Source organism: Urocitellus parryii, chromosome 7, assembly GCF_045843805.1.
Source record: "Urocitellus parryii isolate mUroPar1 chromosome 7, mUroPar1.hap1, whole genome shotgun sequence".
NCBI lineage: Eukaryota > Metazoa > Chordata > Mammalia > Rodentia > Sciuridae > Urocitellus > Urocitellus parryii.
The window spans coordinates 117,865,664-117,890,081 of record NC_135537.1 but is presented as its reverse complement, the minus strand read 5'-3'; the positions used below and the strand labels follow the sequence as shown (position 1 = coordinate 117,890,081).

Here is a 24,418-nt window from a genome sequence, read left to right as displayed (position 1 = left end):
GATTTTATTTTAAAATTCCTGGCAGGCAGGGTAGAGTAGAGGTATACTAAACAAAGGTAGGTACCACTGAAATATTTCTCTTTCGTTGACCTCATCTGAGGAAAAATATGGTTATACATCCCAGCATTCTTGCAACAAATCCAACACTAAGAACAAGAACAGGGGGCCTGGGGCTGTGGCTCAGTGGCAGAGCACTTGCCTAGCCTGTGTGAGGGTTCATCGGTCCTCAGCACCAGAAAGAAAGAAAGAAAGAAAGAAAGAAAGGAAGGAAGGAAGGAAGGAAGGAAGGAAGGAAGGAAGGAAGGAAAGAAAGGCATTGTGTCCATTTACAACTAAAATTTTAAAAAAGAAAGAAAAGCAACAGGTACAACTTATTGAGTGCTAACTCATGTAGCACTTTACAAGTGTTATTCCTTCTGGTCTCACGATCACTTTATCATCTTCATCTTAAGGGATGAAAGGCTGAAGTTTGGAAGTGGTAAGAAATTCAACATGGAGATATATATATATATATAAAACTTTGAATGGATTATAGGCTCAAAGGAAGCTGCAAAATGTGGATAGCGCAAAGGTCTAATCTTCACCCAGTTTCCCCCACGATTAGAGTGCAATATCAAAACCAGGAATTTGGGCTGGGTGTGTGGCCCAGAGCACTTGCTAGTCCCTGGTTCAGCCCCAGTGTTGCAAAATCAATCAACAAAACTCAGGAATTTGGCCGAGAGAGGAGGGGAGGGTGAAAGAGAGCCAGCGTGCTCAATCCCATGTTACATGGGTTGGTTCACACAACTACAAATGAGATCAGGATCCAGAATCCTTCTATCATCACAACAGTTATTTTGGTACATGTTTTATGTTCACTGTGTACAAAAGACCTTCTTCCTGCTGCATCTTTGTGGTGGCACTCATTCTCCTCTGCCCTCATCCCTCACCCCTGGCAACCACTAAATGAAATTTCAAGAATGCCATATTGCCAAGGCGTGACGATGGCACAGGCCTATAATCCCAGCAACTCAGGAAGTTGAGGCAGGCCTGGGTGACTTAAGCAACAGGTACACTTTCTCAAACATATTAAATAAAAAGGACTGCTCAGTGGTAGAGTAACCTTGGAGTTCAATGCCCAGTAGAAAAACAAAACAAAACAAAAAAATACTACCCCCTCCAAAAAAAAACTCCACCGTACAAATGGAATTATAGAGGGGTTTGAGGATTTAGCTCAGTGGTAGAGCGCTGAATTCTGTCCTCAACCCTTGGGGGGGAAAAAAAAAACCTGAATTATAGGTATGCAACCTTTTGAGATAGATTTTTTTTCCTTACTCAGTTGCTTAGGGCCTCACTTTTGTTGAGGCTGGCTTTGAACTTGTGATCCTCCTACCTCAGCCTCCAGAGCCACCATTCCCAGTTCCAATTGAATTCTTTTTTTTTTTTTTTTGAACTTTTTTTTTTTAGTTGTAGATGGACACAATACCTTTTTTTTTTTTTTTTTTTTTTTTTTTTTTTTTTATAGAGTGGTGCCGGAGATGGAACCCAAACCCTTAGGCATGCTAGGAGAGCACTCTACCACTAAGCCACAACCCTGGCCCCTCTAACTGGATTCTTAAACATACATTTTTTATAGATTTTATCATTCAAAGAACTATCCTTATCTCCCAGAGTTTCAGGATCTGGTCATAAAAGTCTCCTCCTTCAGGGTAACTTGGATTCCTCTTATCAACATCATTTTGGTTACACATCCACAATTTTACATAATGTCCTATTAGTAACTGTTGTATTCTGCTACCTTTCCTATCCCCTACTATCCCCCCTCCCCTTCCCTCACATCTCTCTCTACCCCATCTACTGTAATTCATTTCTCTCCTTGTTTATTGCATTTGGGGTGAAAATTGGGAGTTCATAACCCACTTCAATCTAATGTATGAAATATGATATGTCAAGAGCTTTGTAATGTTGTGAACAACCAATAAAAAAAAATTAAAACAACAACAACAACAAAAACCCACATCATTTTGGGCCTGCAAATTTCTCCTGAGTTAACAGGTAGTTTGCTGAGGAATGTGACTTAGTAGACCAGGCTGGGCTGTAGGTAAATTGTTTCTCGGAAAAGAGAACATGTAGGGTTCAGCACAGTGGGCCCATTTTATAGAATTATTCTCTTAAATCTCATGTTCCCACCATCCTCATCTGTCTGTCCCCTAACATTATACAGTTTGTTTAATCCTACAGTATGTTTTGGTAGGTTCTAGTTTTTGTCTAATACACATAAAGTTTCTATGAATAATTGTTTCCAGATTTTGGTCTGTTCATAAGTTTTCATTTCTTTGGGATAAATACAATTTCTGGGTTGGATTATATGCTTAGTTTTCCTTCCTCCCTCCCTCCCTCCCTCCCTCTCTTCCTTCCCTCCTTCCCTCTCTTCCTTCCCTCCTTCTCCTCTTATTTATATTGGCAGTGCTGAGGATGGAACTCAGGGCTTTGCACACGCTTGGAACTCTTTTCTTACTGGGTAACAGATCCTAGGAGCTAGGCTGTAATGCTCACTGTTGGTAAATATTTGGAATCACAGTGGTAGGAAAAGAAGTTTTGAAGGACGATGAAAGAAGCTTCATTGTTTCAAAAGTTCCATGTCTGTTCAGGGATGACGAAAGCTTTTAAGAGGGGTAGGAGTGTGTTAGGACAGGACACTGGAGTTTTACAGGTTCTGCATCCTTGGCCCTGAAAAGTGTCTCACAGGTTTGACTGTAAGGAGTCCCAGGAACCTCCCTAGATCAAAAGGAGCGAGGACTTCTGAGGCCAGCATCTGCATTTTCCTTTTAGATCTTTTTAACTGAGAGAAGAAAAGGTATGAAGAAGGCTTTCTTTAGAATTCAGTATACCAAAAGGGAGAATGTTAGCAATGGAGGAATGGAATGAAGACACAGTTGGGAGGGAGTCACAGCCTCTCCAGTCTCCCCTCTCAGCATGAGGAGGCCATTCCCCATTTCAGAGGCGGGTAGCAGGCAAATTCAGTTTATTCCACTACCACTGAGCTACACATCCAGCCCTATTTTTCTGTTTTAAATTTTGCTAATTTCTAGCTTTATTATTTCCCTCCTTCGCTTCCTTTCCATTTATTTTGCTCTGCCTTTATTTATTTATCTATTTAAGCTCATTTGATTCGATTCGAGACATTTCTCTTTTCTATATTCTTTTTTTTTTTTTTTAGGAGGGGGTACTGGGATTGAACTCAGGGGCACTGGGTACCCCTGAGCCACATCCCCAGCCCATTTTTGTATTTTATTTAGAGACAGGGTCTCACTGAGTTGCTTAGTGCCTTGCCATTGCCGAGGATGGGTTTGAACTTGAGATCCTCGTGTTTTAGCTGCCCAAGCTGCTGGGATTACAGGTGTGTGCCACCGTGCCCGGCACAATTTTTTTGTTGTTGTTGTTGTTAGAAGTACTGCATTGGGCTTAGGATGTGGCTCAAGTGGTTGCGTGCCGCCTGGCATGCATGAGGCACTGGGTTTGATCCTCAGCACCACATTAAAAATAAATAAATAAATAAAGATATTTAAAAAAAAAAGAAGTACTGCATAATTTCTCCCTTGGCTTCTTACAAGATGTTTGTCTTTTATCAGTTTTATTATGAAGCGTCTTGGCATGACTTTCTCTGAGTTTACCTTTTTGGGTTAGGAGAGCAGTTTTTCTTGAGGCTTTATCTGTGCCTGTTGACATTTCCAGTTTGTCTGCTCCTCCAAGACCCGGTCTGTGATATATGAAGAAACTACTATCATGTTGTTTGTATTTTAGATCCTGAGGTTCCTAGCTGGTCTACTTTTCCCCCACCTTTCAGTCTTCTTATGCTTGTTTTATATATGATATCCAAGGTTCATAGTTGTATTTAGTGAGAGAAATAGGGAAATGTGTGTCTACTCCCTCTTCTTGTTTTCACAGAAGGTTGAGATACTGTGCTACTGGTTCTATTCTATAATACCCTGCCTAGGAAGTTAAAGTTCTTAACTTGACATTTTACAGATCCAATCCAAATTGGCTACAAAATCATCAGAATTTATTGTTTTGCTTCTACAACAAACTCCAAGCAGAAGTAAAGTGTGGGTTGGTTAAGAAGACCCTAGGTCTGGGAAATTAACTCTTGGAGGCTGGCCCAGTTTTGCAGGAAGAATCATGCTGGGTTTGTTACTTGGATATATGAACTAGGTGAACTGAAAAATAGGCATCTAGAGTTTCCAGAACAGCATATAAACATCTGTGAATATCAGACGTTCAGTGTGTCAGAGAAAAACATACGGAACATATTTTTGAAAATGTGGATAATGTGTAGTTAAAAATAAAATTTACCCGTTTCCAATTTTTGTGGATATCTGTATTTCCATGATATATTGGCTAAAGCGAATAAAAGCAAGAAACAAAGGAGTTATAGTATGCTTCTGTTTGTATAACATAGGGTGGATACTAAATATATAAATAATTGCTTAATCATGAAGACAAGAGCTCTGCAGTCACATATTTGCCGATGGGAGGGGAACTGGGTGATGGGAAAACAGAGAGGGAGATTTTCATACTTTGGCCATCTTTCAAATTTTGAACAATGAAAATTCCCCTCAGTTTTTCTCTCCAACAGACTCTTTCCAGCCTTCCTCTTCTGCCAATCAGGTCTTTTAAATTTTTTTTTTTTTTGCGAGAATTATAGATTCTAAATAAGTCATTTTCAGGTAAATGCATTACAAATATCTGTTCTATTGCTTGCCTTTTTAATGGTGTCTTGCAACATCTCAAATTTGAGTACCAGCAATTTGTCATGGATAAATAGGTTTAGAATTGGTAGTTTTAGGTTCTGGTGAGGAGGGTTTTCGTTTGTCATAGTTGCAATATTCTGCTAGTTACTGTCTAGAACTGATTCTTTTGCAGGGGATAGGAGTCAAGGTTCATTTTTCTCCCAGTGGACATTCAATTAACTTAGCACTATTTATTGAATTTTCCTAGTTGGTGGTGCTGTGACTGCCTGTGTGGGTCTGTCTCTGGCTTCTCTCTTCTTTTTCATTGTCCTTTTTTTCCATTTCAATCTTTTAGTCAATATCACTGTGTTCTCATCACTACAACTTTACAATAATCTCCATAACTGTAGCATAAATTCCCCAACTTTTTTCTTTCCCCAAAAGCCCTCGGAACCCAAACGACAGACTTATAATTTTCCCCTCCGGAAGATAAAGGGAAGGTGCTCACGCAGGAGACTCGGATTTTCTACACTTTGGCAGCCGCTCACGTCCGTAGGCGCATGCGCACCCTAAACACTAGGATTGGTCAGCTCTGAGTTTACGTCACTTCCGAGGCGGGAGCGTGAAATAGACTGTGGGCTCTCCGGCAACCTGGTAGGGTCGGGGGAGGAAAAAGCCTTTGTGATAAAAGTGTTAGGGGTTTGTCCTGGGCTGAGGTGCTCTGAATGTCCGGACTCGAGAGAACACTTTCCCGTGTGAGGGGTGGGAAGCGGCGTGGTGACCGAGCGACGGTTGCGGGCCCTGAGGGGCGCGCCGGTCCCACATGGATTCCGTAACCCCGCGGGGCCAACTTTGAAGGAAAGCTCAGTTGGGACACTGAAATCCTGTGTCTGGCGTGGTCTCGTGGGCTGGGGGGCCCCCTGCCCGGTAGCCGAGGTCTGGCGTTGGTTTTCGTTAGCCGGGAGCGGAAGTAGTGAGGAGAAGGTCCCGCCCACCCGTCCGCGAAGGCGGTGTGTGTAAAAGGCCACCGGCGTCGGCTGGGCTAGGGTCTGTCGCCCAATTCCACACCGGCCGGTCGGAGCTCCTGCAGCAGCGTGTGCAGGTGGTGTGACGTGGGGCAGAGGCACCGGAGGTTGGTGGTACTTTAGCCTAGGGACGGAGAGTTGGAACTAGCAAAGGAGAAGGTAGGGGAGAATATTGACTCTAGAACATTTATGGGAATGACTGTCTTAAATATCTTATTTCTCCAGTTGGTGCTGATTGTGCAACCGTGGGCAGAGGTCTTGGACTCTTAGCGCCTGTTTTTTTTTTTTTTTTTTTTTTTTTTTTAGCTGTAACTTGGAGGAATAATACCCCCACTGTTAAGGCTATGGTGAAGTGTAAATATGATTGCTCTTATAAGGTCCTTAGCTTAGTGTCTGGCACACAGTAGGTACACAACAATGGTACCCGTAGAATTCATTCTCTTTTCAGTTCCCAAGCCTTTGGTATAGTTATTTGAGCTTGAGAAGATATCCTTTTCCCCTTCTCACCCCCCTCCCACTTTCTCTCTCTCTCTCTCTCTTTTGAGTCAGGGTCTCGCTTCACGTTGCCTAGGCTGACCTCCAACTCCTGAGCTCAGGCTTAAGCGATTTTCTGCCTCAGTTTCCCCAGTAGCTGGGACTGCAGGCGTGCAGCACTGTTTAGTTACTCTTGAAGTAACTTAGGTTTCAGTTATGCATGTGCTTAGTGAACATATACTTGCTTCTCTTAGTGGAATTGCCAGGAAATGTTTTTATGTCTTCCAACCTGTACATATATGGGGGGGGGGCGAGTATCAGTTTCTAGATAAGTGGCAGGTGGAAAGGGGGATCCTTAGCTTAGTAATGGAGTTTGAATTATCAGGAAATATCTACTTTTCCACAGGGCAGGTGTTGAACCCTGACGAAAAGAAAAGAGCACCGACTCCAATTTTAAATCAAATTAAAGCAAACTTGTATTTGTGTACCCTGGAGCTGGCCAGGACTGTCTCTCCTGAAAACCCTGGGCTAGAGATCAGTCCCCCAGCTTTGTGGTTTTATAGCACAAAAAGTTGCAAAGGGGGGTGTCTTGAGAATTTACAGATTTTGACAAGCATCATACAAAGGCAGGTAGCAGGTTAATGATCTACATGGCATGATAGTTCAAGGTAGGAAGTAAATTCAGATCCCAACATCAGAATTTATGAGGCGCCACTAAGGTTTTAGAGAGGGTTGTTATCTGGTCAGGGGAAGCCAGGCATGGGTGAGTTCAAGGCACAGGCAGGAATTCCAAACAAGTTTAGAAATCGCACTAATTTATAGTAAAACAGAAATTATCTTTTCATGACTTTGTGACAATATGGCTCCCAATCTTAAAATGGAATTAGGCTGGATTCATCACAGGGAGGGGGACTAACCTTTTTGAGCATACACTGGACCGGCTATAAAGATGATTTTCTTCCTCCTCAACACATAAATGGGTGGTATTACTATGTGTTTACAGGAGAGTTATGGAAACTAAATTGTAATTTAGTGAGGGAGGCAGGTTTTTAGACAAACACCTCTTTGCAAAAATATGTGCTTATTCAGGTACAAAAGTTGCCTTTGAATAGGTCTTTGTTAAAGAGATTACATTAAAAAATTAAGGTCTGGCCAAGTGTGGTATAGTTCCAACTCCTTGGGAGGCTGAGTCATACAAGGCTGAAGTTCAGCACCAGCCTGGGCAACTTGGTGAGACCCTGTCTCAAAATAGAAAATGAAAAGGGCTGAGATTGTACCTCAGTTGTAAAATATTCCTAGGTTTGGTACCAAAAAAGAAAAATAATAAGGTTTAGCTCTGTGTAGAGAAGGTGCCTAGTATGCTGGAGGCCCAGGGTTACATCCCTAGCATGCACTACCCCTAAATGCCAGGCACACTGGTGGAGTCTGTAGTCCCACCTTCTCAGGAGTTTCAGGCAGGATTGTCTGAACCCAGGAGGTCTGACTGGGCAACATTAATGTATGAAAGAAAGAGAGAAAGAACAACGTGGTGAGGCTTCTGAATGAGCAGTGGGCTGAAGGCCATGTAGCGCTGTGGGGGCTTGCTTTATAGGGCTTGCATTATAAAAATGGATATATGCTGGCTTGGGCTGTAGCTCAGTGGTAGAGCACTTGCCTGGCATGTGTAAGGCACTGGGTTCGATTCTCAGCACCACATATAAATAAATGAATATAAAGGTCCATCAACACCTAAAAGAAAAAATGGATATATGCTGGGTATGTTGCACACACCTGTAATCCCATCTACTGGGAGGCTGAGGTGGGAGGATTGCAATTTTGAGGCCAGCCTGGGCAATTTATCGAGTCCTTGTTTCAAAATAAAAAAAAAATAAAAGAGACCTGGGGATATGGTTCAGTGGTAGAACGCTTGCCTAGCAAGTGTGAGGTCCTGGGTTTGATCCCCAGTACCATTAAAAAAAAAATTATATATCAAGTATGTTTTGCTGAAATAATATTTCTTAAGAAACAATGAACTACCTAATTTGTTAATTTTTCTTCTCCCTTTGCAACATTTGGCGCTTCTTTGGGATCTTACATTTTACTTCATTACTGTAAATGGAGTAAGTTGAAGTTTCTTTTATTCTAAAAAAAAATGGACTCTGAAAAAAAAATTATGTCATTGAAAAGATTTTTTAGTTTTTTTTTTTTTCTCAGTTGTAGGCTGACTAGGGATCTTTAGGAACACTTAAACAATAGTTACTGTGTGTTAGTTTATGGCTTCCATTGTGTTATTTAGAAGGAAGTATTGGTTTAGTTCCATTTTTATGGATGAAGAGTTTGAAGAACAGACGAGTTAAAAGTAAGAAAAGCTGAGGGGACAAAAACAAAGTTAGAGGTAGGTTTTGGAGTGTGTACTAGGAAGTGGGATTAGGGGGTGGGGAGGTTGGTGGTGGGATGCTGAAAACACCAAAGGGAGGGACATTTTCTTATTGAGATGTAGAACTTCCTACTAAGCAGTTATCTTAAAGGCAAAGTCAGTTGCCTTGTCTGAATGTCCCCTGAGGACGATGTAGCTGGACTGAGGTCCTGTAGATTGTGAAACCTAGGTTTTGAACCCTGCTACCTGAATTAATAATTTTTAACATTGTACCTGAAACCTGACATTGCACATAAAAATGTGAAAGCCGGGGGCTGGGGATGTGGCTCAAGCGGTAGCGCGCTCGCCTGGCATGCGTGCGGCCTGGGTTCAATCCTCAGCACCACATACAAAGAAAGATGTTGTGTCTGCTGAAAACTAAAAAATAAATATTAAAAAATTCTCTCTCTTTCCTCTCTATCTCTTAAAAAAAAAAAAAAAGTTAACTCTAGGGCTGAGGATGTAGCTCAGTTGGTAGAGTGCTTGCCTTGCATGTATAAGTCCCTGGGTTTGATACCCAGCACCAAAAAAAAAAGAAAAAAAGAAAATGTGAAACCCAGAGAAATTAGTACACAGCCACTTAATATCCAGAAAGATTCTTGGCTTTATAAGTAGATCTGTTTCAGATGTGGTGGCCACGCATGTCACCCCACCCCCACAGTGATCGAACGCAAGGCTTTGCCCATGCTAGACAATCACTCCACTGCTGTGTTACACCTCCAGGCCCTTGGGAATTTTTTTTTAAGATAATACAGTATACAGTCATGTGTAACTTAACAATAGGATATATCTGGAAAAATGCATTGTGAAGTGATTTCACTATTATACAAACATCAGAGAGTGTTCTTACGTAATTGAGGACAACTTTGACATCACTAAGTGATATATAATCTTATGGGACTATTATCATATACCTGGCACATCATTGATGGAAACGTGATCAATGACTATTTAAAATGTAGATTTGAAGTTGTATGTCAAAGTCATAGTCGTGAGGAATTTGGGGAAAGGAAGTTTTTGGCTTAACAGATTCTCACTGAAGGAATATAACTTTGGTTCTGGTCAATCAGTTCATGGCAACAACTTGGACAGAGTGATTTTAGGATAGGCAAATGGCTTGTCCATTCAGGGTGAAGTTTAGGATTTTAGTTAAGAGATAACAGATGGCCTAGACACTATTTTTTTTTTTTTGAGTTTTTATTTCTTTTTTTTTTTTAAAGATTTTTTTTTAAAGAGAGAGAGAGAGAGGGGTCAGAGAGAGAGAGAGAATTTTAATATTTATTTTTTCTTAGTTCTTGGCAGACACAACATCTTTGTTGGTATGTGGTGCTGAGGATCGAACCCGGGCGGCACACACACACACGCCAGGCGAGCGCGCTACCACTTGAGCCACATCCCCAGCCCATGGCCTAGACACTATTAGAAGTCATCCTGTTGTCAGAAAAGAAGACTGTTAAGATGATCTCAGAGAAATTAAGCTGAAACCCTAATCAAAGTGATCATACCTTGCTCCATCTCTGAATTTTATGGTTGAATGAAACAATTTCCTCTACTGTTTTTAATATATATTATTATATATACACACTATATATAAATATACAATTTATATATGTATAATTTGTTTTATTCAAATTTGCAACCATGGGTTTGCATAAAGGGAGTTACATTTGTGTCCTAGTAAAGAGTGTGGAATATGCCTTTTCTAACATTTATGCCCCTTTTTAACTATTTAATAGTAATACAGATTGAGTGTCCATTATCAGAAATGCTGGGACCGGAAGTGTTTTGGGTTTTGATTTTCAAAAAATTTTTGGATGTTTGCAAATACATAATGAGATGTCTTGGGGATGAGATCCAAGTCTAAAACAAAATTCATTTATGTTTTTTTGGGGGAGGTACTGATGTTTGAACTTAGGACACTTTACCATTGAAATGTGCTCACAGCTTATTTTTTTATTTATTTTTTGAGACAGGGTCTCATTTAATTGCTTAGGTCTTGCTAAGATGTTGAGATTGGCCTTGAACTTGTGATCCTCCTGCCTCAGCCTCTGCAGTTGCTGGGATTACAGATGTGTGTTGCTGCACCCGGCTTCATTTATATTTCACGTGTACCTTCATGGCTGGAAGGTAAGTTTTTTTTTTTTTTAATTTTAGCATTTGTTTATTGCTCAATCCAGTAATGACAATAATCCCAATTTTAGTTGGCATGGAAAAATAAAATAAAGATTTTGAAAGATTTTGGATAATTAAAGTAACTTGAAAGATTTTGGATAATTAAAGCAATTGTCACACCCATGGAAACTGTTCCAAGAAACCAATATTAGCTTTCAAATTCCTCCATAGGACACAGAGGTCTACTCATTACACCAGTGGAACTGGAGTTTAATAAATCTCTATAGATTACCTAGTTCAGCCCTCCTTTTTTTTTTTTGGTACTGGGGATTGAACTCAGGGGGCATTTGACCACTGAGCCACATCCCCAGCCCTAATTTTTTAAAAAATATTTATTTTTCAGTTTTAGGTGCACACAATATCTTTATTTTTTAAATTTTTATGTTGTGCTGAGAATTGAACCCAGTGCCTCACACATGCTAGGCGAGCGTGCTATCACTTGAGCCACATCCCCAGCCCCCTGTTTTTTTTTAATATTTATTTTTTAGTTGTAGTTAGGCACAATACCTTTATTTTATTTATATTTTTATGTGGTGCTGAGGGTCAAACCCAGGGCCTCACACATGCTAGGCGACCGAGCTCTTTTTTTTTTGTATTTTATTTAGAGACAGGGTTTCACTGAGTTGCTTAGCACCTCACTTTTTGCCAAGGCTGGCTTTGAACTCACTCTCTTCCTGTCTCTGCCTTGTGAGCTGCTGGGATTACAGGTGTGTGCTACTGCACTTGGCAATCCTCCTGTTTTATAGACGAGCAAAAATATAGTTTTATAGATCAGAGAACTCAAGTAACTTAACCAAGATCATAGTGGTAATAAACAGCAGAGCTGAAACTCAAACCCAAAATTTCAGATCCTCAAATTAATGCTATCCCCATTATCACACACTTGGTTCCATCATGTTATGTACGTTCTTTAAACAAATAATCATAGAATGTTTATTTGCTATATGGGAGTAAATTTGTCCTTTGAAGATAAGTTGGTCTTAGAGGCTTATGGATCATAGAGACCTAGGAACTTCATCTTCTAGTGCTAATGGTCTGAATGTGTGTAAAAATACCCCATGATCACACAATTAAGTCCTTGGAACAATCATCCTTGAACTTAAATAATTTGGGAACAAATAATGAATCTCTTACAAAAATCTCCCTATTCAAATACAGTGTAATGGGAACTTAGCAGGTTAGCACATAATGGTTCTGGCTCTGTATTGAAATAGTGCTTCCCTCTACTTACTGGTCTATCTTGGGCTTTAGTTCCTCCACCAAATAAAGATAATGACACTTATTTAAAGTGTGTAAAAGTTTAATATTTTCCTTAGCAGATAAATGAACTAAATAATTGTTATTGTGATGTTTAGGCTCCCAAAGAGTCAGTGGCTGTGTTGTGTAGGAGAAACTAGTATAACACGAGTGGGTTATACTAAGTACGCAGGCAGTCCTTATTTGACAGGTAGTTTAAACTTTAAAATTTAAAAACTTAAAAAATTTTTAAAATTCTCTGGCATTTAACCAGAATATATTTAAACTGACTTTATAACAACCAGTACAAAACAAATGACCTTAACATTTAAAGGAAAGCATTTACTCATCACAAATTGCTGTCTTCCGACTTCCTTTCAAACTGAATAAAACAGAATAGGATTCAGGTATACTGCTCAGTAAAAGGAGCCTGAACCACCAGTTCTGGAGCAAGCCTGGCATGCACATGACTGCTGCAGTAGGTCAGTATTCTATTTTTATTGTGACCTATCATATGAGGTCAGAGGTGGAATTTTCTCCTTGTGTTGGTACCAAAAAGGTTTGGATTTTGGAGCATTTCAGATTTTTGCATTAGGGATATGCAACCTGTAATAGGTAATATTTATTAAACATTTGCTATAACCAGGCACCATGCTAAATACTTTATGTATTATTCAATCCTATAATAACTTTGTAAAATAGGAACTACTATATTTATAGATGAAGAAAGTGGGCTGAGAGCTTATAAGAATCTTTTAACAGGTACAGAGATAGTAAGAGCAGAGCCAATTCCATGTCACTGTAAAACCTGGTGATTATCAACGTATTGCATTCATCCCCTTTTTTCTTTTTGATTTTTGGTGAACCAGGGCCTCATGCATGCTAGGCAACTGTTCTACCATTGAAATACACTCCTAACCTCCGTTCCTTATTTAACAGATACTTTTTACCTGCTGTGTGCCAGCAATGTGCTAGGTGTTTGGAATAAAGTGATGACCAAAACAGATACAGCCCTTGTTTTTAAGATTTTTAATAAATCTAACAAGAGATAGTAAACGTGTCATTAAAACTAAATTCATTACTGTTGTACCTTCTGTGGAGGACAGTAGAGGGTGCCATGAGAATACATAGCTAACATCGGGGAGGGAGTTGGGAGAGACAGGTGTGAGGACTGTTTCTAATAGATGTCTAAATAGTATTTAGTTGAGATTACAAGGGTTGAGTTAGAGTTAAATTGGGCAAAGAGCTGTGACAGTGAGGGAAGGTCATGTGGGAAGCCTTGAAAGTCAGAGATCTTATATGTTGTGGTTATTGGATGACCTGTGTGGCCAAAGGGTGGAGAATGTTGCAAGATCAGATGCCAAGTGAGATAGAGATCTTTATCATAAGAGCAATACCCGCCTCCCCCTTCCCAGTCTTGGTTTATTTGCTTTTCAGAACATGTACTCGGTTCCAAAACCATATTTTTTTTAGCTCTGTCTTGGGGCCCAGTCTTCTACTTCAAGAATGTGTTTAGACTTTAGTTTCCTCCCCACAGAAGGGGATCGTGATGGAAAGAGGGATAAATACCCAAATTCGAGACTTAATCAGCATGTGAAAATCTGCAGTGCAAAGCTAAATAGATGTAATGTGCTGATATTTCATCATATTTGTCTCTAATTTGTAAATTGATTTTACATTTTTTTAAAGTTCCATTATGGTCCAAGCTCTGTGTTAGCTACCTAGGATACAAACATGTATAAGACTTTTCCCTTCCACTGTGTATAGTTTAGTTAATGATTCACTTGCTTCCACTTAAGATACTACAGTTGTTTTAACACCATGATTCCTCAATATATATTTATTTGTCTGGTGCCAGGATACAGTGGTGAGCAGATAGGCATGGTCTCTGCTGTCATGGAGCTTACACTCATAGTTGGAGATGGAGGACAGAGAGAGAAGCAGAGAGTTAAGGAGATGAGGTTGCAGAGGTAGGCAGGGGTCAGACCATGCAAGTCTTGTAAGCCATGCCAGGGACATGGGGGAAGCCATTGACTAGTTTAGCCAGGGGAGTAGTATTATCATGTCTGTGTTTATGAAAAATAACTCTGGCTCTTTAGTTGGATGCAGAAGTCAGATTTGAGGACTATGTAGGTGTTATGAGTGAGACTTGCTGGTAGGTTGACATTGGGTAAGAAGGGAAAGCTCTTTGGGCTGATTCTTTTCTAGCTTGTGCATCTCCTGTAGGAAACCCTAGTAGAAAATCAGTTTAGTTTTGAATAAGATGCCTTTGAAGTAATCTATGTGGGAGTATCACAAAGGCAAACAATTGGAATGGGCTCTTTTTTTCTGCCCCTATTTATTTTCTTGGTACATTATAGTGGTATATAATGGTGGGATTCATTGTTGCATATTTGTAAATGGCACAATATAACAAAATAATTTGGCCAATATCATTTCCCAGTGTTTCCCTTTTCTCTCCCTTCTTCCCTCCCCCTGGTCTCTTTCTGCTACTCAACTCATTTCTGTGAGAACTCCCCCCTCCCCCAAGCACGATCTTTCCTTTTTCCTCTTTAGCTTCCATATGTAAGAGAACATATGACCCTTGACTTTGAGTTTGTCTTTTTTTTTTTTTTGAATTTTAATATTTATTTTTTAGTTTTTGGCAGACACAACATCTTTGTATGTGATACTGAGGATTGAACCCGGGCCGCATACATGCCAGGCGAGCACGCTACAGCTTGAGCCACATACCCAGCCGGAGTTTGTCTTATTTTGCTTAACATAATATTCTCAAGTTCCATCCATTTTCCTGCAAATAACATAATTTCATTCTTCTTTTTAGCTGACCATAACTCCATTGTGTATGTATACTACATTTTAAAAAAAATATCCGTTTATTTATTGATGGACACCTAGGTGGGTTCCATAGTTTGGCTATTGTGAATTGTGCTGCTATCAACATGGGTATGCATGTATTGCTATAGCAGGCCGACTTTAAATATTTAGGGTAAGTACCAAGGAGTGGTAGAGTGGGTCACATAGTGGTTCCATGCCTTGTCTTTGAAGGAACTTCCATACTGATTTCCAGAGTGGTTGCACTAATTTACAATCCTAGCCACAGTGTAAAAGTGTTCCTTTTTCTTCACATCCTCTCCATCATTTTGTTACTATTTGTATTTTTGATGACTGCCATTCTGACTGGTATGAGATGAACTTTCAGTGTAGTTTTGATTTGCATTTCCCTAATTGCTAATGATGTTGAATACTTTTTCATATATTTGTTGGCCATTTGTATTTCTTCTTTTTTTTAAAAAAATATTTCTTTAGATATTGATGGACCTTTATTTTATTCATTAATTTATACGTGGTGCTGAGAATCAAACCCAGTGCCTCACACATGCTAGGCAAATGCTCTTCCACTGAGCCAGAACTCCAGTCTCTGTATTTCTTCTTTTGAGAAGTGTTTAATCCATTTATTAATTGGATTTTTTAGTGTTAAGTTTTTTGAGTTCTTTATATATTCTGGGTATTAATCCTCAGAAGATTTTCTCCCATTCTGTAAATTCTCTCTTCATATTCCTAATTGCTTCCTTTGCTGTGCTGAAGCTTTTAATTTGATGCCTTCCCATTTATTAACTCTTAGCATTCTTTCCTGAGCTTTTGGGGTCCTGTTGAGAAAGTTGTTGCCCATGCCTGCATGTTGGAGTATTGACCGTATGTTTTCTTCTCGGAGTTGCATAGTTTGTGTTCTAATTCCTAAGTCTTTGATACAGGAATGGGCTCATAGTCTCAAAAAGCTCTTTGTCAGGGAGGAGTATTTTTCTTTTAATCAGTCAGGGACCCTCTTGAAAAGTGGCACCCCTTAAGAATAAGGGAATATTCTTGAAGGGTATGAGAAACATGCTTACCTGCCCAAACCCCAAAAATGAGTGTGGAGACATGAGGTACTGTAGGAGCAAGGCTTTTAATGATGGTCTTGCGAGATGGGCTGTCTGAGTGAGCAGGCCTCTCAGAGCTGTTGCAATCAGCATTTTATCCCCTAGTGTAAAAGACTCCTCAGTGGTTCCTCAATGGCTGAGTGCCGAGGGGTGCACAGTCTTCCTGAATGTTGCCTAGGTTTTACAGTCCCCTACGGAGTTATTTAAAGACATGTACCTTTAGTTGTCTCCACCTCCCTTTGTTCTTGTGTGGCAGGAAGGCCTTTTTGGAGTAGGTGCATCTTGGCATGTACTGCAGTTTATCTCTGTTGGTTAAGCTGACCTATCAACTCCTGCCTGTGAAGGGGCTGTGAATTTATCACACTAAGGTGTTGACTGCTGGTAATCACTCTGTTCTATTTCCCCTTTGGCTGGTCCCCTCCCCCCATCCCCAGTAGTACTACATGTAAAGCTACATTTTGTATTTTGAAAATGAACCACCAGACTTTTTCTCACAAAGAAGAGGAGATAGATAGGGACCACTATAGGGTCAAAGGGCAAATGCACCTCTGGGCCTTAACTCAGCTTGTTAGCTATTAAAAGCATGGCATGTGCTTTTCCCTGCTGGCCCACCTTAATTTGTGGCTTGTTAAATATTAAGAACATGTGTAGCCGATGTGTCACACGCCTGTAATCCAAGCAGTTTGGGAGGCTAAGACAGAGGATCATGAGTTCAAAGCCATGTCCCTGAGTTCAATTCCCATACCCAGAAAACTAAAACAAAGAAAAACTTATGTGCTTTTCCCATCCTCCTCACTGAATAAGAATAGTCATTGTTCAGGTAGTCAGGGTAATGTACCTCAATTAAGTATTTTTCAAATGTAAAGCTCCTTGAGCTTAACTAACTCCTTTGTCCTGGAGTGGAGGGAAAATGGAAGTGTGGGTAGACCAGAATGGACCTTACAGGAAAGTTCAAACTCTAAGGCCAAAGGATGCAGCAATCAGAGGATCAGGGACCAAGCCAAGAGACTTAATACTTTTCCAGTGCCTGTTTAGCATGAATTTTGATCAGTGCCTCTACCTGGAAGCTATGTAAGCCCTTACTCTAGTTCATTTAAGTGAAAAAACTTGCTACAAGTTCCTCTCTCACCTTGTTCTGCCTCTTCTCACGTAAATAAATCCTACTCTGTTCCTTCTTGCCTTCTCTTATTTTCTGTGGATTTCATTCTTCAAATTTGTGAGACAAGAACCCAGAAAAATATTGGTAAATGAGAGAATCTGGTTTCATTTGGAACTCTGGTTTCATCACTGACTCACTCTGTTTTATCTGCCTCAGAAAGCCAGGTGCATCAATAAAACTAGGATACCCTTCCATGACTCTCCCAGGACAAACAACCTAAAGGATAAAAGTGTTGAGGAGTCACCAAAACAGCAAATTCCTGGGGCTCTTCCACTTCCCACCTATGTGATCTCTAAGCAGCTACAGTAACTCTTCCTCTTCCCAAGGCAGAGATGTTTATAGAGGATGTGTCAGCAGTATGAGAATGTAACATTTGACCTCGGGATGACCTGCAAACTCTCCCTCCTTGAAGGTTAAAGTGCTGGCCCAGGAAGAGAAAAACACCTGTGAAAGTGCACCTAAAGCCTGTAACCTTCCTGAATCCAGCCCACCCTCCCACTCTTTTGCATCAATAAACTAGCTTTCTCCTTTGTCCTGGCACCTGCTTGGAACTCCCTATTATTGTGATGTCTCCTTTCTCAAGGAGAAGCCCTGTTTGAAGCCTTGCTTATATATTCATGTCCCTGACTTGTTTTCCTTTCTACTACCACCAAGTCAAAGTTTGTGTGTGGTGTCATTCTGAGGCAAGTATGAAAGCAGCAGTGAGGTGAGCCAAGACAAGGTGTAGAATATTCCCTGTATGTGAGGTAAAAATTAAAGTACAGTCTCCTGTCAACCCAGAAAATGTTCTTTACAAATGTGGAAAAGACAGAAAATAGTTCTGTTATTGGATAAGCACTAGACAGACTGGATTTACAAAGACAAATGAAATCCCACCATCGGTAGCCGAGCAGATATAGCCCATTATGTACATAGTCTCAAGATTAATGAGATTTATCCTCTTATAAGAACCCTTTAGAGCACCATTTGCTATATGTGCTTTCATAATTCATCCTAAATTCACCTGCTAATTGATTGAGTTAGTCATCTGTGCTATTTAAATGCCTTTATATGAAAGAAAAAGAAAACTTCTTGTGTTTCTGTGATAGGCAGGTAGTTAAGGCATCCAGACTAAATTGCCAGGGTGATTGTCTTCTTTGATGTTTACATTTGAAAAGGTGAGGTTCCAGTCATTCAGAAAAACAGCCCTGGGTTTTACTGCTGGCCAGAGCTAGCTTATTTAGCTTTCAAAGGTTTGCATATATTTAAAAGGAATGAAGGATGGATTTAAAATACTAGGTTTCACTGGGCCATGGGGCCTTACACCATGTAATCCCAGCAACTCTGGAGGTGGCAGCCAGCTTGAGTAATTTAGTGAAACCCTGTCTCAAACAAACAAACAAACAAAAAACTGGAAAAACGGGGTGGGGCACATGAGGGTATAAGATCTCTTTCCCTTTTGGCAACAGGGAAAATCAAATTTTAAAAAATTTACTGAGACTTACAGTGCAGTAAAATGTTAGACTGAAGGAATGTCTAAAATGTTGTACCATACAGGGGTTATCCTAGAAATAAATGGTTTGTGAGTACCATATAGTTGTTTGTGGTGTTAGAAATAACTGGGTACTGCAGGAAATCAAACACCGCTTGAAAGTGTGTGGGCAAGGCAAACTTGACTCCTGACAGAGGGCTTGTTGTCCAACCTGGCTAGCCAATACACCTGGGCTGATAGTGCAGATCATCCGCCCCTTTTTATCCCTGATGCAACCCTGCCCTTTGCCCTGAAAGGAGGAGCTCCAGGTGACAGTCTGCACAATTAGCTAATTTAAAAATTAGGGCAGGTGAAGGGAAGAGCTGGAATTAAAATGGCAACAAAACTGGATCTAATTAAGGCTAAATATTATATTCTGAAAATGAACCACTGAACTTTATTTCTCACAGTGGTTAAGATGCCCTCAAATGGTTAATTCTAGTCCACAATTTCTTGTACATTGACTTTTTTTTTTTTAAATAAAGAGAAATATTACCAGTAGTTTTACTTAAGTTTGACGATTTTCAACCAAAATTCTATGCCTGGTTATTAACCTGTCCAGGGCCTGACTTGTCATTAATGTCATCCATGTTAATAATGTCATTTCTAATTCCCACTTACTTATACCCATTTGAGACTTGTCTTTGTTAGGTAATATTGCCTTTTGTGGGGAGGGGTACTGGGGATTTAATCCAGGGGTACTTTACTACTGAGCCATATCCCCAGCTCTTTTTTATTTTTTATTTCTGAGACAGAGTTTCAGTAAGTTGCTGTGGGCCTTGCTAAGTTGCTCAGGCCGGCCTCAAACTTAATATCCTTCTGTCTCAGCCTCCCGAGTCTCTGGGATTATAGGTGTGTATCACTACAGATCACACTATTACCATTTTAAAATTTTTAAAAATTTTTAAATTTGTTTTAGTTATACATGACAGTAGAATGCATTTATATACTTTGATAGATCATACATAGACAGGATATAATTTCTTACTTTTCTGAGTTTACATGTTGTAGAATCAATCACATTGGTCATACAGTCATATATATACATACAAATGTCTGGTTCATTCTACTATGCTTCCTGTCACCTCATCCCCTCCCCTCCCCTCCTTTCACATCCCTCTACTTAATCTAAGGTAAATCTGTTTTTTCCCTAGTGCTCCCTGTTACTGTGAATTAGCATCTGCATATTAGAGAAAACATTTAGCTTTTTATTGTTTTGGGATTGGCTTATTTTGCTTAGCATGATATTTTCCAGCTCCATCCTTTTACCAGCAAATGCCATAATTTCATTTTTCTTTAAAGCTGAGTGATATTCCATTGAATATGTAGACCACATTTTCTTTATCCATTCATTCATTAAAGGACACCTAGGTTGGTTTCATAATTTAGCTATTATGAATTGAGCTGCTATAAATATTGATGGTGCTGCATTACTGTAGTATACTGATTTTAAGTCCTTTGGGTATAAGCTGAGGAATGGGATAGCTGGGTCAAATGGTGGTTCCATTCCAAGTTTTCTGAGGAATTTCCATACTGCTTTCCATAGTGGTTGTACCAATTTGCAGTCCCACCAGCAATGTACGAGTGTACCTTTTTCCCCACATCCTCACTAATATTTGTTGTTGCCTGTATTCTTGATGATTGCCATTCTGATTGGCGTGAGATGAAATCTTAGTCTAGTTTTTGACTTGCACTTTTCTAATTGTTAGAGATGTTGAACACTTTTTCATATATTTGTTGATCAATTGTATTTCTTCTTCTGAAAAGTGTCTGTTCAGTTCCTTAGCTCTTTGTTGATTGGATTTTTTATTTTTTTGGTGTTAAGTTTTTTGAGTTCTTTATATATCCTAAAGATTAATGCTTTATCAGAGGTGCACATGGTAAAGATTTTCTCCTAATCTGTAGGCTGTCTCCTCATATTATTGTTTCCTTTGCTGAGAAGAAGCTTTTTAATTTGAATCCATCCTATTGATCCTGATTTTACTTCATGCACTTTAGGGGTCTTGTTAAGGAAGTCAGATCCTAGGCTGACATGGAGATGATTTGGGCCTACTTTTTCTTCTATTAGGTGCAGGGTCTCTGATTTAATGCCTAAGTCTTTGATTCACTTTGAGTTAATTTTTGTGCAAGGTGAGAGATAGGGATTTAATTTCGTTTTGCTATATATGGATTTTCAGTTTTGCCAGCACTATTAGGCTATTTTTTCTCCAGTGAATGTTTTTGTCACCTTTGTCTAGTATGAGATAATTGTATCTGTGTGGGTTTGCCTCTGTGTCTTCTATTCTGTGCCATTGGTTTACAGGTCTATTTTGATGCCAGTACCATGACATTTTTGTTACTGTGTAGCTCTGTAGTATAGTTTTAAGTTTTGGTATTGTGATGCGTTCTGCTTCACTTTTCTTGCTAAGGATTTCTTTGGCTATTTTGGGTCTCTTATTTTTCCAAATAAATTTTATGTTTGCTTTTTCTGTTTCTATGAAGAATGTCATTGGGATTTTAATACGAATTGCATTAAATCTGTTTTAATGCAGATTAATGTTTAATGTTTAATGTTTTTGGTTGTATGGCCATTTTGACAATATTAATTCTGCCTATCCAGGAGCATGGGAGATCTTTCTATCTTCTGAGGTTTCCTTTAATTTCTTTCTTTAGTGTTCTGTAGTTTTCATTGTAGAGGTCTTTACCTCTTTTGTTAAATAGATTTCCAGATATATATATATATATATTGAGGCTATTGTGAATGGGGTAGTTTCCCTAATTTCTCTTTCTTTGGCTTCATCACTGATATATAGGAATGTGTTTGATTTTATATCCTGCTGCTTTGCTGAATTCATTTATTAGTTCTAGAAGTTTTCTGGTGGAAATTATTGGATCTTCTAGGTATAGAATCATGTCATTAGCAAATAGTGATAGTTTGAGTTCTTCTTTACCTATTTGTATCCCTTTATTTTCTTTCTTCTATCTTATTGCTCTGGCTAGAGTTGGAAGAATGATGTTGAATAGAAGTGGTGAAGGAGGACATCCTTGTCTTCTTCCAGTTTTTAGAGTAAATGCCTTCAGTTTTTCTCCATTTAGAATGATGCTGGCCTTGGGTTTAGCTATATGTTGGTTTTATGATGTTGAGGTATATTCCTACTATTCCTAGTTTTTCTGGTGTTTTGAACATGAAGGGATGCTGTATTTTGTCAAATGCTTTTTCTGCATCTATTGAGATAATCATATGATTCTTGTTTTTAAGTCTATTAATATGATGAATTGCATTTATTGATTTTTCTATGTTGAACCAACCTTGTATCCCTGGGATGAACCCCACTTGATTGTGGTGCACTATCTTTTAAAATATGTTTTTGTATGTGATCTGCAAGAATTTTATTGAGAATTTTTGCACTATGTTCATCAGGGATTGCCAATGTCTTGGCTTGGCACTGAATCACGAGCCACTCACAGCTTTGTAGATTCAAACAGCAATTCTTTATTCCCAAACTCATACCGGCCTCTACACAAAACACGTTCTGGGGAAATCCAAAATCTGCCCACCCCATTCACCTCCTCCACGAGGCTTTTATCCAATCCCATTTTAATCTCATGAGAACTCAACGGGAACAAGCAGCAGGAACACCCTAATCCCAGCAGCAATAATCTTCAACCTCCAACTTCCCTAAAACCCACATTGTCTTAAACCGGGAACACCCTAAACCCAAGGACCGGGATACTTCCTCAAACCTGCAGGATACACCTTAAACCTGGATCCACCCTCGATCACCTTGAGCAGGGTCATCTTTCTCAAACACACATGCAAGGTCACAGCGAAATTTAAAAGCAAGTCCATTTAACATGGGGTACGCTGGCAAGGAATTTTCGATGCGTCATTCCTGCTTGGCAATGGCCCTCAGCAAGGGATATTGGTCTGAAGTTTTCTTTCTATGATATGTCTTTGTCTAGTTTTGGTAACAGAGTGATAATAGCCTCATAGAATGAGTTTGGAAGGGTTCCTACCTTTTCTATTTCATGGAATACTTTGAGGAGTATTGGTGTTAATTCATCTTTAAAACATCTTATAGAATTCTGCTGAGAATCCATGTGGTCCTGGGCTTTTCTTGGTTGGTTGGCTTTTGATGGCATTTTCTATTTCATTACTTGAAATTGATCTGTATAAATCATGTATTATGACCTCCTCATTCAGTTTGGATAGGTCATATGTGTCTAGAAATTTGTCAATGTCTTCAATATTTTCTATTTTATTGGAGTATAAATTTTCAAAATAGTTTTCTAATTATCTTCTGAGTTTCTGTGATATTTCCTTTTTCATCTCATATTTAGTAATTTGCGTTTTCTCTCTTTTTCTCTTCATTGCATGGCTAGGCTTTTATCCTTTTTTTTTAACTTTTTCAAAGAATCAACTTTTTGTTTTGTCAATTTTTTTCAATTGTTTCTTTTGTTTCAATTCAATTGATTTCAGCTCTGATTTTAATTACTTTCTATCTTTCTACTGCTTTTGGTGTTGATTTGTTCTTTTTCTAGGGGCTTGAGATATAGTATTAGGTCATTTATTTGTTGATTTCATATTCTTTTAATGAATGCGCTCAATGCAATACACTTTCCTCTTAATATTGCCTTGCCTTCATAGTGTCCCAGAAATTTTGATATGTTGTATCAGCATTCTCATTTATCTCTTAAGAATTTTTTGATTTCTTCTACTATCCATTCATCATTCAGTAGTGTATTATTTAATCTCCATTTGTTGGAGTAGCTTGTATATTTTATTGTTGATTTCTAATCTCATTCCATTGTGATCTGATAGAATGCAGGGTATTATCTTTTTTTTTTTGTATTTACTAAGAGTTGCTTTGTGGCATAAGATATGGTCTGTTTTAGAGAAGGAGCCATGTGCTGCTGAGAAGAGAGTATATTTGCTCACTGATGGATGAAATATTCTTTCTATATATCTGTTAAATCTAAATTATTGATTGTATTATTTAGTTCTATAGTTTATTTAGTTTTTGTTTGGAAGATTTGCCCAATAGTGAGAGAGGTGTGTTAAAATCACCCAATATTATTGTGTTGTGGTCTATTTAATTCTTAAAATTGAGAAGGGTTTGTTTGATGTACATAGATGCTCCATTGTTTGGGGCATAAATATTTGCAGTTTTGTCTTGATGATATATATTTCCCTTAAGACGCATGAAATGTCTTTATTTGTCTCTTCTGATTAACTTTGGTTTGAATTCTACTTTATTTGAAATGAGGATGGAAACCCTTGCTTGTTTATGTAATCCACCTTCAGCCTGTGATGTCTTTGCCCATGAGATGAGTCTCTTGAAGACAGCATATTGTTGGGTCTTGCTTTTTAATCCAATCTGCCAGTCTATGTCTTTTGATTGATGAGTTTAGGCCATTAACATTCAAGGTTATTATTGAGATGTGATTTGTATTCTCTGTCATTTTGATTTATTTCTGGTTTTTAATTTAACTTAGTTTCTCCTTTGTTTGAATATTCCTTTAGAGTAGTTCCTCCCTTTGCTGGTTTATACTTTTTTCCCCCACTTCATCCTCATGGAATATTTTATTGAGAATGCTCTGTACTGAAGGCTTTCTAGTTGTGAATTCTTTTAATTTTTGTTTATCATGGAATGTTTTAATTTCATCTTCAAGTCTGAAACTTTATTTTGATGGATATAAAATTTTTGGTTGGCATCCATTTTCTTTCAGAGCTTGAAATATATTATTCCAGGACCTCTTAGCTTTGAGAGTCTGGGCTGAGAAATTAGTTGAGGTCTGAATTGGTTTCTCCCTGAACGTAATTTGATTTTTTTCTTTC

The 24,418-nt window shown here is 38.9% G+C and overlaps 1 protein-coding gene across 9 annotated transcripts in view; it reads left to right on the top strand.

Moving 5' to 3' along the window:
• The first annotated feature begins 5,319 nt into the window (after window positions 1-5,319).
• Dhrs7b (dehydrogenase/reductase 7B) overlaps window positions 5,320-24,418 on the top strand; it is a 50,671-nt gene continuing 31,572 nt past the window's right edge. For 5 of the 9 annotated variants that reach the window (XM_026408694.2, XM_026408691.2, XM_026408687.2 and 2 more), the window contains exons 1-2: window positions 5,320-5,363; window positions 10,577-10,730. In XM_026408694.2, the coding sequence (XP_026264479.1) occupies window positions 10,673-10,730 (58 nt within the window). In that variant the 5' untranslated portion in view covers window positions 5,320-5,363; window positions 10,577-10,672. Of the gene's footprint in view, window positions 5,364-5,689; window positions 5,894-10,572; window positions 10,731-24,418 lie in introns of those variants that run through there. The other 4 variants (XM_077800601.1, XM_077800600.1, XM_026408690.2 and 1 more) reach the window with 4 other exon arrangements.